General features: G+C 35.4%; 1 protein-coding gene across 1 annotated transcript in view; it reads left to right on the forward strand.

The window, feature by feature from the left end:
- ATP2B1 (ATPase plasma membrane Ca2+ transporting 1) overlaps positions 1-14234 on the forward strand; it is a 133709-nt gene extending 119475 nt beyond the window's left edge. Inside the window, exons 20-23 of the mRNA XM_039240225.1 lie at positions 3439-3546; positions 5445-5627; positions 6013-6126; positions 11003-14234. Of these exons, the coding sequence (XP_039096156.1) occupies positions 3439-3546; positions 5445-5627; positions 6013-6126; positions 11003-11314 (717 nt within the window). The 3' untranslated portion in view covers positions 11315-14234. The remainder of the gene's footprint in view (positions 1-3438; positions 3547-5444; positions 5628-6012; positions 6127-11002) is intronic.
- Positions 14235-14925: the final 691 nt, after the last annotated feature.

Consider the following 14925-nt stretch of genomic DNA (forward strand, 5'->3'; position numbering starts at 1 on the left):
ACAAAATCATAAAGAGAAAATACATTTACAGTGCTGTGCTGCGTTTACTGAAAAAGATCCATGTATAAGTGGACCCACACAGTTTAAACCTGTGTTGTTCAAGGGTTACCTGTACTGTCAAAACAAGATTTAAAATTAAATAGTGAGTTTTTTCAACAAAGGAATCAGGCAGTGATAGTGCTTGTTTTGAAATGAAGATCGAAGAATTTGAAAGTTTATTCACCCATAGCTTGTGTACTCTAGGTACCAAAACCCTAGACTTGTTTCTGTTTTAGCTTTCAGTTTCCATAAACTTCAGGAGAAATGTTGCTTACTTACAACAGTATTTTCTGGAAATACTTGGTTCACGTTTGTTAAAAAATCATTGTCCATGACATGCTAAAGTTTAAGCTTTTACTTGCTGTAAAATTGAATTTATTTTATCTTTTTAACATACGGGAATTGCAAAAAATTTAACTGCCTGTCTCTCTATCAAGCAAATCTAGTAACTTGGTTCCCAGCAAAGATTGATATACCCAAAACAGTTAACGTGGGGTATCATTCTTCAGTGCCTTATAAAGAAGCCCTTACTGCTCAAAGTGTGGTCTGTAGACCAGCTGCTCATCCATTTATTACAGGTCCACAGTGAGATAAGGAGCATGTTTCAGAATGTAAATTAACAGTTTCATTAATCACACTGTATTTCAGCTGAGAGTTTTTTGTATGTTGCTGTAGGGTTCTGTGGAGTTTTTTTCTTTCTGCATGTAGTAGTAGTAGTGGTAGCAACAGCAGCAGCGGTAGAGTACTATGCAAACAGTGTATTGATTTGTACTTTGATGCCTGTTCCTTATCTTCTTATCATGGATCAGCACTTTGAATAGCATTTTTATAGACCGTTTCAGCTGGGTAGGAAAACATGACCCTTGATTTTCACAGATCTCATTTTGTTTGTTTCTAAAACAGTCTGGCCAAAGTTTTGATTGTAGAGCTGAGGTACCTGAAGACTTTACCTTATAAATTGTATTAAATTTCATTTCTCTTTTATTTACTAGCTGGTTTTTCTTCTTCTCATCTTTTTTGTTGTTTTTGTTTTTGTGTTTTTTTTTTTTTTTTTTGACAGGTCAGTTTTTCTTCTTCTCATCTTTTTTGTTGTTTTTGTTTTTGTGTTTTTTTTTTTTTTTTTGGACAGGTCAGTATATAATAATCCTTAATTCTTTGTAAATATTTTGTCTCTCTTCTACTTTGTAGCAATTAAAACAATCAGTGTATTCAGAATATGTTTCATGAAACATTGGTTCCTTTAGTTGCTCTTATATAACCTCAGAGAAGTTTAGGAAATATTGCCTATTTAAGTACCTCTTGGAGTTTTTTTGTTTTTTTTTTAAGCTTATTTATTTATTTTGAGAGAGACACACAAGGTGGGGAAGGGCAGAGAGAGAGGGAGAGGGAGAAACCCAAGCAGGTGTCGCACCATCAGCGCAGAGCCCAACACAGGGCTTAGACTCAGGAATCGTGAAATCATGACCTGAAGTCAAGAGTAGGATGCTCACCCGACTGAGCCACCTCGGCAACCCCTTTTTGGAGTTTCTTAAAGCAATACAACATAATAGTTACAGGTACAAACTTGGGAGTCACTCAGTCGTGGGGTCAAATCATTGCCTGACCTTGACAAGCTCTAATTTCTTCATCTTTGAAATGGGGATGATAATAATTGGGTCACATCACAGAATTTACTAAAGCATTAAGAGAGACCATGCATGTGAAGAAGCTCTGAGCTTACTGCTTAGAAGGGAAAATCACCCAAATGCCCGCAACACTTTTTGGGTTTTGTTTTTTTTTTAACAGTTCAAAGGCTTTGGGAAATCCTGCCATTAAGAAACTTGTTGAACTCTGCTTAATCCAGCTACTTCCGAGGTTGCCTGGGAAGGACAGTTGGTTAAACATCCGACTTCAGCTTAGGTCACGATCTCATAGTTCGTGGTTTGAACCCCACATCAGGCTCTGTGCTGACAGCTCAGAGCCTGGCACCTGCTTCATATTCTGTATCTCCCTCTGTCTCTCTGCCCCTCCATTGCTTGTGTTCTCTCTATCTCAAATATAGATAAGTAAAAGTTAAAAAAAAAAAAAAATACAGGGGTGCCTGGGATGCTCAGTCCCTGAAGCATCAGACTTCAGCTCAGATCATGATCTCACAGTGGGTGGATTCCAGCCTCATGTCAGGCTCTGTGCTGACATCTCAGAGCCTGGAACCTGCTTCAGATTCTCTGTCTCCCATTCTTTCTGCCCCTCCCCTGTTCACGCTCTGTCTCGCTCTCTTTCTCAAAAAATAAAAATGTAAAAAATATCAGACTAAAATCAGTCTGATCATATTAATCATTGATTATTTGCCCGGCATCTTAATATGTTTTTCACATCCTCCTTATACCAAAAGATAAAATTCAAATTAAAAAAAATGGAAAACTCACAAGTAAATATTGAGCTTTCGGTTTATGAAAGAAAATTATTTTAGTTAGATATCTCTATTAAAATCCAAACAGTACTGCTAAATCAGTTATTATTGACTGGTTGGGCTGCTGAAAGAAAAAACAGGTAGAAATGTATTTGTGAAGTATACAAATAATCTTGATTTTGAAGAGCAGTGGAATTGACAAATACATATCACTTGGATTTGGGATCAAGTACACGTATAAAGAATGGAATTCATAACTTAAAAAGTTTTAAAATGTTAATACTGAATCGATTCCTTTTAATTTCAATATTTGGTAGCTACTAACTGCCATATGAAAGAGAAGCCTGCCAGACTCACAAGAAGGTGAATATTGATATTTAGTTCTTATTATTCCTTTAAAATAAGGAGAGCAGCATAAGCACCATATTAAGGGTTTTATTTATGCAGATCATTGGACTTCTCTCTATTTATAACGGAGAGCAAATTTTTGACGGTTTACCTAAGTAAGCAATGCGTTCATAGAACTTTGCAAATTGCTTGTTCTCTCTTACTATTCAAGTTTATCCTGACATCTAAATGTGAACAAAGAACAGCTATGGAGGAGGAAAACAAGATTGAATATTATGTTCACTTTTCATAGTTTATGGGCTTTTCCACAAAAATACACTAAAATTATTCAAAGAATTATACTAAATACAAGGGAATGCAGTTACTTGGATCATATCGGAAATAGTGTAAAGTTATCTTTCCTGATTAGGGAATTTTTTTTTAATTTTTGCTGGACATAATGTAAACATGAAATATACATGCATTTAAAATTTTCAGCAGAGAGATTTTAATTTCTTTTCATTTGTCTTATTTGCAGCTGTGAATATGATAATACCTGTCACCATCAGAATAATCGTTACTCAGCTTGAGTTTTAAAGGATACAAATCTGGGTAATTTTTGAAGTATATGAAATGTAAAGTTTAAAAGATTTAAATAAATTTACTCTCGATTATTCCTCCAGATAATAATTGTGCAGTTTGGTGGAAAACCTTTCAGTTGTTCAGAACTTTCAATAGAACAGTGGCTATGGTCAATATTCCTAGGAATGGGAACGTTACTCTGGGGCCAGGTAAAAACCTCATCATTTTTTGTTCAAACCTAAAGTGATTTTTTTGTTTTTCAATTTCCAGTATGTATTTTCCTTAATCAGTTCTGTTAACTTAATTCTAAGTAGTTGCCATTCTGGTTCATGAAAGGGCGGGCGTTCAGGGGTATGAGGGTTTTTTTTAATGTAATATTTGTTCTCATGTTATTGTTATGGTTATGCTTATATAATAAACACTTTAAATTTCTTACACATTTTTTAATTTGTTCTTTAGAACAAGTTTTACAGCCATTATTAAGATGATGTATTTATAATTGGTTTAGATGCTAATATCTCTATCTTTTGCTCTAACCTATTTTCGCATTGTCAGAATTAATATTTTTACTAGACTTTTCATCATTTTGTTATGTAATTTAATCCAAAATACAGTCAAGGAGGAACTTGAATTTCAGCTCATTTAGAGAATGTTTCTGTAAAAATAATGGTATCTGGATAAATGGGCCACAAAATGACACTTTCAATTACTTGGATTGATTGGCTTTAATAATATTCATATAAAATACAATACCTGAAAAATGAGATATATTTCATCTTTGGTATAGGCAGCTTACAAATGCCTGTCATTTTTTTTAAAAGATAAGTGGGAATGGTATGTGTTCCCTGTTCATTTTAAGTTCGTTACCATTACTGTAAAAGTAACTGATAGTCTGTACTAACATTTTCATAAATGAAAGTTAACATAGGCTATGGCGTGTAACTTGTGTGACCTAACTTACTGTTCTGCAAGTCAGTCTAGGTAAATAATCCAGGTTTTACTGAAACTTAACCCAATCTTTGTGTGCCTTTATCTTACCTTTTTCTTAATTGTGTTTCTAGGTTCTGAGGTTTCTCTTCTTATTCCTGTTGCATTGCTCATTAATAGACATCTTTTAAGTAGGATCCATACTTGGGCCTCCTTTCTTTTCTTGACTACCTTTTTAGTTCTTTCATCATGTTCCTCATAGGCAAAACAGAACCCCCAACCTCCCAAAACATCTGGCTCATTTCGGGAAGAGGAAGTTCAGTACAACTAACATACCCAACAGGGCCCAGTTGCTGGCTTTGGTTGATGCTGTCTGTTGACTTTACGTGTGTCGCAGTAGAAAGAGCACTGATTTTGATGTCAGGAGACCTTAGGTCTTATGTGTCTGAGTCTGTTCGACTACCTCTGTGAAGTGAGGTTGGACTAGAAGGTCTTTAAGCACCTCTGATTCTGGCTGCATGCTTATTTCCCCCTGTTAAGCCTGACTTCCTTAAGCAGTGGCTCTTGACACTTAAGTTAATACATATTTATTACTGTTTTTTTTGTGCTCTTTGTGTTTCCTGGGACATTTGTTCCTGTTGATGTCATTATCAATCAGTATTAATCCAGTTTTGAAAAGCTTTGTTGTAAAAATAGATGCATTTAATAAACAGAAAAACTATTTGCAGCTTAACCTTGAAGACTTTTTGATTTTAGTATGTTTCTTTTTCATTGAACTCTTCCTGCACTAATGAAACATGAACTTGTTTTGCATCTAGTAAGACCAGCTGCCATTTTTGTTTTATTTGAAATAAATATAATTAATATGAGCTTAATATATATACGTCAGGGTTTGTCTGTGTACTTTACTGTCTTGAGTGTCTTACTTAAGAAAGCTATAATCAGATTATTTCCACTTAGGAAAACTTTTTACTATTCAGACTTAAATCTTCTGTGGAGCTAAGAAAAGACCATGTTGTTGTTGTTCTGAGAAAGAAAGCCTGATGGACTGGATCTCATTGCTTCATCGACGACGATAGTTGGCCACACTTGAAACTTTTCCCGCCTTTTGTATTACAGTTGATTGGTCTAATTTTACTTGATTTTGATTTATTTCTAAGTTCTTTCCCCTGTGTTGTAGCTTATTTCAACAATTCCAACTAGCCGTTTAAAATTCCTAAAAGAAGCTGGCCATGGAACACAAAAGGAAGAAATACCTGAGGAGGAGCTCGCAGAGGACGTGGAAGAGATCGACCATGCCGAACGGGAGCTGCGGCGCGGCCAGATCTTGTGGTTTAGAGGTCTGAACAGAATCCAGACGCAGGTATGGGCCTGGTAGAGAGGTAGGAGCAGTGATGGGTGTGGGGGCCGAGGGCTTTAAGACCTGGGGAGGAGGTTTGGATGCCCTCCTTAACTTCCTTTCTAGCCTTTCCAACCCACAAAACGTATTCTTTTGAAAAATAATACTGGTGCCTGGAATGAGTGAAAGTTTTAACTCATCGTGAAGGAATGTGTCTATATGCCCCTCAGCTCCTTTTTTCCTAGCTTTTTTTCCCCCTTCATCTCAAAATGCTACTCTTGCCTATTTATCTGCTCTGTAAAAAGTGCCTTTTTCTTTACTTTTTATATGTTGATAGATGGAATGGTCCTTTCTCTTGTTCTCTCTCTCTCTTGCTGAGCAAGCTGTCACAATCTCTGATTCCTTGCAGATGGATGTAGTGAATGCTTTCCAGAGTGGAAGTTCCATTCAGGGGGCTCTAAGGCGGCAACCCTCCATCGCCAGCCAGCATCATGATGTAACAAATATTTCTACCCCTACACATGTAGTGTTTTCCTCTTCTACTGCTTCTACTACTGTGGGGTGTGAGTGTGTGTTCCTAAGTGCATGAAATTAACATTTCCTACTTCACACACCTAACGTTTCTCATTTTCTCCTTAATGTTTAAATTCATTGTTCAGGCTTTTCATAAAGCTTTCTTTTCGTAAAGTGGATTGAGACCTCAAAGTGTTGTCGTTGTTGTTGTTTTATTTCTTAGAGGGCTAGATAACAGGTGGAACAGTTACAACCAAAGATTAGATATGAAATCTGTGGGCTTGTCTCTATGCTAACTCTGATAGTTAATATGGGGAATAAAATTGTAGCTTAGAATTTGTGAAACTACTATAAATCTTTGAGTATATGCCTTTAAACATGTTCATACTGCATGGTTCCCAAAAGCATGTGATTTGAAACTGATCTAACAGAACCAAGAATTTACATTTTTAAAGCTAAATATTAATCTACCATTTTGACGCTTGTCTTGTTCAGTTTGAAAGTTAAGTTAGTACCCTGAAAGAAAGATCTCAGTATATAGCCAGTTGTTTACCTTCTTAGTCTAGACTTTGTGGCATTGCTTTGAGTTTATTTACTTACTTATTTTTGAGAAGGGGCCCCTGTATAAGATTCAAAGTTTTGTGGCATTTATAATCAGTTTAATTAAAATTTCATCCAGGGTAAGAAGTGTTCTATTAAGTTTTCCAAGGAAGTAGGAAAGTGTACTGTTGATTAATCCTTAAACCATTACACGTCATGATTTCCATTAATTGACTAGAATAATGCATTTTCTTTCTTTCAGGTTTTTAATAAATGCAAATTCCCCCAAAGCCTTTTAACCTCTATCATCCTTACTATGCATTAGAGTCTTGATTTCATGGTGAATTGTCAGAATATTGGAGGCACTCAAGATATAAGCCCACCCCACAATTCAACCCATCCCCCAGATCAGCTGAAAATATTGGTGCTTAATCTTGTATTTGGGCAGAGACCGATCTTTTCCATTTGGTCCTCTGCCAGTTAAGGACTAGGAAACACGAGAAAGCTAGACAGCAGATGAGCTGAAGAAGAAGAGTGCTCTTTTAAGGAAGATGTTTACTCAGTGCCTGTTCGTTCACTGTTTGCTTAAGTAATTTTCATTTGTCACTTTCGGCAGTGTTGTAAAACAGGAAGAATGGGATAACCCATTTTGCAGATGTGAAAACTGACTTGAAGTTTAAGTGGCTTGTCCAACTACTCCAAGGACAAACCACCCTGTAAAGTTAGACAGGATGTTAAGTTTACATACGTGGACAGATAAAAGACTCTTTCTTTTAAAAATCATGCCGGTTCTGCACCTGCCTAAATGAAATGGTGTGTGCAAATTGCCTGGCATTATGCCTAAGACAGCTAATGGTGGTTGTGTCCCTCCTTCTCTGTATCTGTGGATTTCACATCATCCTGGCTTTTGAGGGCTTATTACCACTCACCTTTCATCTCCTGGTGTTAACTTATCTTTCTTTAGTTGTGATCTGTAAACACTCGTGGAAGCCCTGCCGTATGCCAGGGCTATATGCTAGAACCTCCAGACTTTGCAGTCTCATATAGGAAACAAACAAGTAGTTGGGAAATTCTACATGGCAATGAAACATGGACTATTACAACAGGGTCCTTAACCCACCCTGGGAAGTCAGGAAAAATTACCTGAAAGAAATTACTCCCAAGCTGACCCTTAATAGATATTTGCCAGTTGAGGAAAGCAGACCTCAGGGACAGATGCTAAAAGTAATGAAATGTAAGGTGTTGATGACACTGTAATGGAAGGTAGGTGTTAGGGTCTGTATATATCCTATAAGGATGCAAAATGAGCCTTTATCCGAAGGACCCTCAAAATTTTCTATTTGAAAACTTTCAAACTGACAGATAACTGGAAAGATTAATACAAGAATACCCTTCACCTGAATTTACTACTACTTAGTATTTTATGATGTCTGCTTTATCTGTCTATACATTAGTATAGTATATACAATAGATATACAATAGTATATCTGTCTGTATATTAATATCTTTTGTCAACCATTTGAAAATAAGTGGCAGATATACTGACATTTCATCTCGTAATACTTTACCATGTACCTCCTAAAAATAAGTTTGCTATGTAATCATACTGTATTATCACATCCAAGAAATTTAACATTGATGCCATTCTGTCATGTACAATCCCTATTCGGATTTTTGCAGTTGTCTCTGTAATGTCCTATATTATAGCAGTTTTGATCAATTTACTCCTTTTTTTTAATGACCTTGACCTTTTGGAAAAAACCAGGCCAATTGTCTTATCCTGCATTCTGGATTTGTCTGTTTCCTCATGATTAACTTCATGTTAAACTTTCTAGACAAATATATTTTGTGAGTGGTATATATTCATTTTTATTCAACAAATTTTTCAATAACTGACTTTTCATTTGGAGGGCATCATATGACCCTAGATGTGCTATCTTTACCATATTTCTGAAGAGCTGTGTTCCAGACTTTAAATGTCAGATCCACTGAGAGCCCCTCCTGAATCAGAATCTGCATTTTAACAAGACCTGCAGGTGCTTTGCATGCACATTAAAGTTTGAAAAGCCCTGACATGACATTGATACTTGTGAGCTAACGCTATTCTAAATTTGTTCATGTATTAATTAACTAATCTCCCATAACAACTCTGTAAGGTAGGTGCCATTATTATTTCCCATTTTATAGTTGAGAAAATAGGTTTGTCTAGGGTTCCTCAGCTAGGAGGTAGCACAGCTGGAATCCGTACCCAGACCTTTCACCTCTGTATTTTTCACTTGACCATGCTGTCCTCTTTCTCTTTATAAAGAGCTGAATGAACAAGAGGTAAAGCAGCCTCCAGCAGACAGGGCTTGGTAGATGAGGGAAGACAGCCTGGAGGAGAGATGAGCCTTTAATCAGGCTAAGCATATGTAGTTACACATGACAGAATTCCCTTTTCAAGGCTGAATACTTTTCCTTGTATGTATATGCCACATTTTCTTTATCTGTTCATCTTTCAGTGGGAATTTAGATTGCTTCTATATCTTGCCTATTGTAAATGCTGCAATACAGGAGTGCAGGTATCTTTGTAAGATCCTGATTTTAATCCTGTAGATAAATTCCTGGAAGTGGGAGTCTAAAATAGGCAGACTCCTAGAAATGGAGAGTAAAATGGCAGTTAGGGCTAAGGAGAAATATGGAACTGTTCAAGGGATACAAAGGTTCACTTATATAAGACCAGTAAGTTTTAGAGATGTAATGAATATAGCATGGTGACCTTAGGTAACAGTACTGTACTTCTCTACCTGAAATGTGCTAAGAGGGTAGAATCTTAACCCCCTCCCCCACACACACAAACACAAATGATAACAATGTGTAGGGATGGATTATGTTAATTAGCTTGACCTTCCATCATGATTATTTCAAAGTGTATATATGTATATCAGATCATCAATTTGTACATATTAGATATATACAATTTAAAAAGTGGGCATAAATCTGTTACCTTTTTTTTTTTAATGTTTATATTTGAGAGAGAGAGAGAGAGAAAGTGGTGGAGGGGCAAAGAGAGAGGGAGACACAGAATCTGAAGCAGGCTCCAGGCTCTGAGATGTCAGCACAGAGCCCAGCAACGCAGGGCTTGAACTCACCAGCTCTGAGATCATGACCTGAGCTGAAGTTGGGCACTTAACCGACTGAGCCACCCAGGCACCCCTGTTCCCTATTTTAAAAATACTTCAAATGTTTGAAGAAATTCATTAATTTTTTCACTATCGTTGTACGAATGATTTTGATGAATGTTGGTATTAGTGATTTCTCTTAACAATTGAGTAAGTGATGTCTTCATTACTAAACAGGATTCATTAGAATCGGTACAAAAGTAAACACTGTTTGGATTGATGTTTAGTAGATGCTCAACTGTTTAGATTTTGTCCCTTTATTTTTGTTTTGAAAGTTTGTATGACGTGGGTTAATGAGACCTAATGTCAGTGTGTGCAACACTGTTTTAAGTTAATTACCCATTAACCTCTTTTCATGTATGCAGCAGACTTCTAAGAAGGGGGGTAAATTGTTGGGCTGTTTGTTTCGGGACAAAGCTACCAAAAAGTTTTGTATCTTTTTGCAAAGTTGTTTATAGAAGAATGCCAGAGGGTTTTGGTTTTGTTTTAAATCTCTTCTTTCCAGTGAACTATAGTATATAAAGTGATTTATGCTTCTATCTATTATAGAGAAAAATGCTAATGCTTTATAGACAAATGGCATATACTCAAATATTTATAGCTGTTTAATGGCATTTTATAGATATTTATTTGGGTTTTGTCTTTATTTTTATTTTTTAATTGATGGAATAGTGGGGTAGATGTGAGTTCATTGTGGCATTCAGCTTATATTTGCTTGGCTTTTTCATAGTCGGTGATCCCCTAACTCCTAGCATGATAAATAGTAACCCTCTGTGCTTGACTTTGTTTAACTTACTTGAATTGTTTTCAAAAATTACATTTTTTTTATTTTAAAAATCAGCTAAAGCTTGTGTATGATTAAGTTTTTGTTTGTTTGTTTTTGTTTTCTTAGGGAAAAAAAGTCCTATAAAATGGCTATTAAATTTTTAGCCAGTGACCATGAGATTTTCTCAGTGTTACTTTGAATTCTATAACTCTTAATTCTTAGCATATGTGGTTTTGTTGTTCTGTAGTGTCCTACTAAAATATTCATTTTTTTTACAGTGTATTGCAAGTCCCACTGCATTACATGCAAATATGATTCACTCATACCTAGCTGTTTGTGGATTCAAACTCATAAATGAACCATTTTTAAATTAAGCAGATAGCATCCTGACATCGTTCTATGTTTTCTGATATTTACAGATTCGAGTGGTGAATGCATTTCGTAGTTCTTTATATGAAGGGTTAGAAAAACCGGAATCAAGAAGTTCGATTCACAACTTTATGACACATCCTGAGTTTAGGATAGAAGATTCAGAGCCTCATATCCCCCTTATTGATGACACTGATGCTGAAGATGATGCTCCTACAAAACGTAACTCCAGTCCTCCGCCCTCTCCCAACAAAAATAACAATGCTGTTGACAGCGGGATTCACCTTACAATAGAAATGAACAAGTCTGCTACCTCTTCATCCCCAGGAAGCCCACTACATAGTTTGGAAACATCACTCTGATTGTAAGCTGAATGTTAACACACTAGCTGCATTGTAAGGAAACAAATTGAAACTGGGTCTTTTCACATATTGTGATGGACAAGATCGTATTCTTGTCTTTGGACTTCAACAGAAGACACACTTGTACGAATGTAGATTTATTTTTTTAAAAAAAAAAAAAAGCAAAGCTTTCTGCCAGACTGAGGGTGCTTTTTGGGGGGTGGGAGAAACGAACTGACAGATAAACAGTAAACTCAGCATATGCTGACCTGTGGATCATCAGTAGTTCCTAAGAATGGTCCTGAACAGTATATTAGCAGAGCGTTAGTTTATCTCAGTCCTTGATGGGAGAGGGGGAGGGTACAGCGAGCAAAACCCTGGATCATTGAATTGATAACTTTAATTTCTGCTGTTGGCTGTTAATAATTTGGATTATTTATGTTTATAAATGATACAGATCTGTTTACAAGGTTTGTAGATACTTTTTTTGTTCCTGTTCATAGATGGGAAGCTTCCTTATAACTGATGCAGAGAAAAATTAGTCCTTCAAATACTGCTGTATTTTCAGGAAAACAAAAAGGGGTGTTTCTATTGAAACTGTACTAAATTTTTGCCTACAATTTACCTTGTTAAATATTGTAGATAAATTGCTAATACTAATAGCCAAATAGATAACACTAATGCTTTGTTTAAAAAAAAACCAAAAAAACAAAACAAAACAAAACAAAAAAACATGAGCAGTGGTGTTTAATGAAGTTATGGCATCTGTCCTAATTAGTTTCTTAAATACATTTACTACTTAATGGTTTTGAAACAACTGTTTAATTTTTAAAATTTTTGAAAACTTGCTAATAACCTTTGTTCAGAATTTAGTAGATTGTTTAATGTGGGACATCAACTACATAATGAAAGATGCTTGAAATGCTTTTGTTATTTCAGGCAAATCAAATTAAATCAAACTATCAAACTACAAGAGAACCTTAGTCCTTTTTGTTTTTGTCTAAACATGTTAGTTCAGTGATGTCTTGGTGAACTGTGAGTGAACTGTATTGATTTTTCTAATAAATCCTTAGAAACCTTCATAGAGCATGAGGGCTGTTGGCATTTTGAAAAAGGTTAACAGGTAGAAGCATACATGTTTTTCCTTTTGTTTTTGAAACTTGTTTGTAAACATAAATATGCCCTTTTATTAAATAAATACACAGCAATGTTTTTTTTAAAAAGAAATTTTAGCTTCTTTACTTATTTCTGCAGATATGGTGCATCAGTCTGTTCTCTGTAGCCACAATTGGAATGAATTTCAAGATGGTAACAGCCCCATGAAATACCGCTTTAATTCCCCAGTGGTAATCTAATAGAATCACCATTTGACATATTCTTCATAGAATTTAGTTTGTCTAAGATAGTCTCACAGTCTAAGGAAATAATAATTATCATCATTATCTTTGATACATTTATTTTGATTTGTAAGTGGCCAAATAACAAATTAGGTAAAATGAGATTATATGAAAAGGTGGAAAAGGTCCTAAAACATACATACTTAGATACAACAATTAACCAGATGCTGGAATGCCCACCTCTAAGCCAATTGGGTTCTTTAAGTCGTTGTTTCTTTTCTTTTGTCTACCTTCTCCCCTTTTTTGCCTGTCTTTACCTTTTAGGAACTGGCATTGTGTTAGGGCCCAGATTTCACCAGGTATACAATCCTCAGACTGACATAAAGTTTTCAAGGACTATGACATCTGAGCATGCTGACCTAGCAAAGAAACATTTAGTTTGATGGTGCTTGATATTTTTGGTGGGTGGAGGAAAATCTTTTTCTCTTCATCGGTCCTTTGCAGTAATCCTCTGCAAGTCTTAGAAACACATTGGCTCTGTCAGCATTTGTAACTGTACATTTATTCATCAGGTATTTATAGTGAATCATACTGTAAAAAGAGGTAGCATGATATGCTGGAAAGCATACAAGGCTAGGAGTCACAACCTGGTTTCTGCTCTTGGATTTGCCAATAACGTGCTGCATGACCTTGGGAAAATCCTTTACCCTAAATGAGGGTGGTAGACTCGACTGTCTCGAAGAACCCTTTCAACTCTAAATATTGACCCTAGCAACTGGAGAGCCTACAAGGCATAGGGAATAGAGAAAAGGGAAATGTTTTCAGTTTTCTTTTTTTATTTTGGTTATGCTTAAATATGAATGTAATTACCAAAAGATTTAGACGTGCATGTGCTTTGGAGGGTTTGTATTGAGCTCTTACAGTATTCATTTTTCAACTCAAGGCAATGGCTTTTTACACCAAATTTAATCCATAAATGGATCTTATGACATCCATGAAGTAGTAGCAAGACATGCTTAGTGTGTATTTCTCTCTTTGACGCACTGTAATTTCTACCAAAAATTTCCAGAGCATTATGTAAGTAGAAAAAAATGCAAGCAAGCTGTTCAAGATCTTGGATCCCATTATATAGTATGTATAGCTGAAATCAGCATCTGTAATTCAATCACTTTTTCTCTTTTATCCTCTAACCAAAAAATTGTTTAATTTTGCATCCCAAATGTTTTTAATCTTTGTATATTTTTTAAAACTCCTTTTCTCCTCATCATTGCCTTTTTTGTGGTTGTAAATAGACTTACTTGCACTTTGAAGATGAGTTACTCCTTGTCATCTTACAAATATGTGATATGGTAATTTTCATAACAGATGTCAGTTTTGAACCAAGAAATGATGATTTGTTTATAAGAAAAAAAACTGGCTTCATTTCTGTGAAATTGCTCTTTGAAAATTTCTTTTTACACGTGTAAGCCAACTGAGATACCGTGATGGTGTTGATTTCTTTCAATGATGCTTACCATCTATTTTAGCCACTGAGCCTTTTATTATTTGTCTATTTGTAAAGTTTATTTGTCTTAACTCATTTAATAAATATACTGTTTATCTGTTTCTGAATGGGGACTGAACTTTTTGAATATTGAAATTGATCAGAACATCATATTTTGGAATTACTTTTTTCTACTTGAAATTTTAAAAATCTGGTTGATGAAAGTTCTGTAATGTACTTGAAATGTGGTTGTGTTACAGCGGAATCGGTATTCTAATACACATGAACTTGCCCCTAGACCGAAAGTGGGCGTATCGTCCTTACTCTTATTCCCGCGGTCTTCAATCCTTGCAGCAACATTAGATCATTTCTACAATCTATGAGCATGTAATGTTTTGGTTTTAGAAAAAATTAGTTTTTCACAATAACTGTTAGAGCTCCCTTTTTTTCATTAAGTGATCCAAACTTGTCAATAGCAATTATATGAACTCTGGTAACAAAATTAATTAAATTGCCCTTAGTTGGGTTTTATAATAAATTATTAACATAAATTAACAACTGTGTTGAAATACTGAACTTTAAGTGATTTTTTTCCATTAGTAACAATTATCAGTGAATTATCGAGTGTATGTAAGTACCCCATTTATGACATGATCTGAGATATTTTCCGTTTTGTCAGGCTAGATTTTATGTATGTGTTCTGTATTAGGATTAAGTTTTGAATTAAGTTCCCTTTGTAAAATTAAATAAGAAAGGGGAGTTTCTGTAAGTCTTTGCTTGTTGACATTTTTGCTTCCCCATGTGTCTATAGG

Source organism: Hyaena hyaena, unplaced genomic scaffold (assembly GCF_003009895.1).
Source record: "Hyaena hyaena isolate Hyena2069 unplaced genomic scaffold, ASM300989v1 scaffold_170, whole genome shotgun sequence".
Lineage (NCBI taxonomy): Eukaryota > Metazoa > Chordata > Mammalia > Carnivora > Hyaenidae > Hyaena > Hyaena hyaena.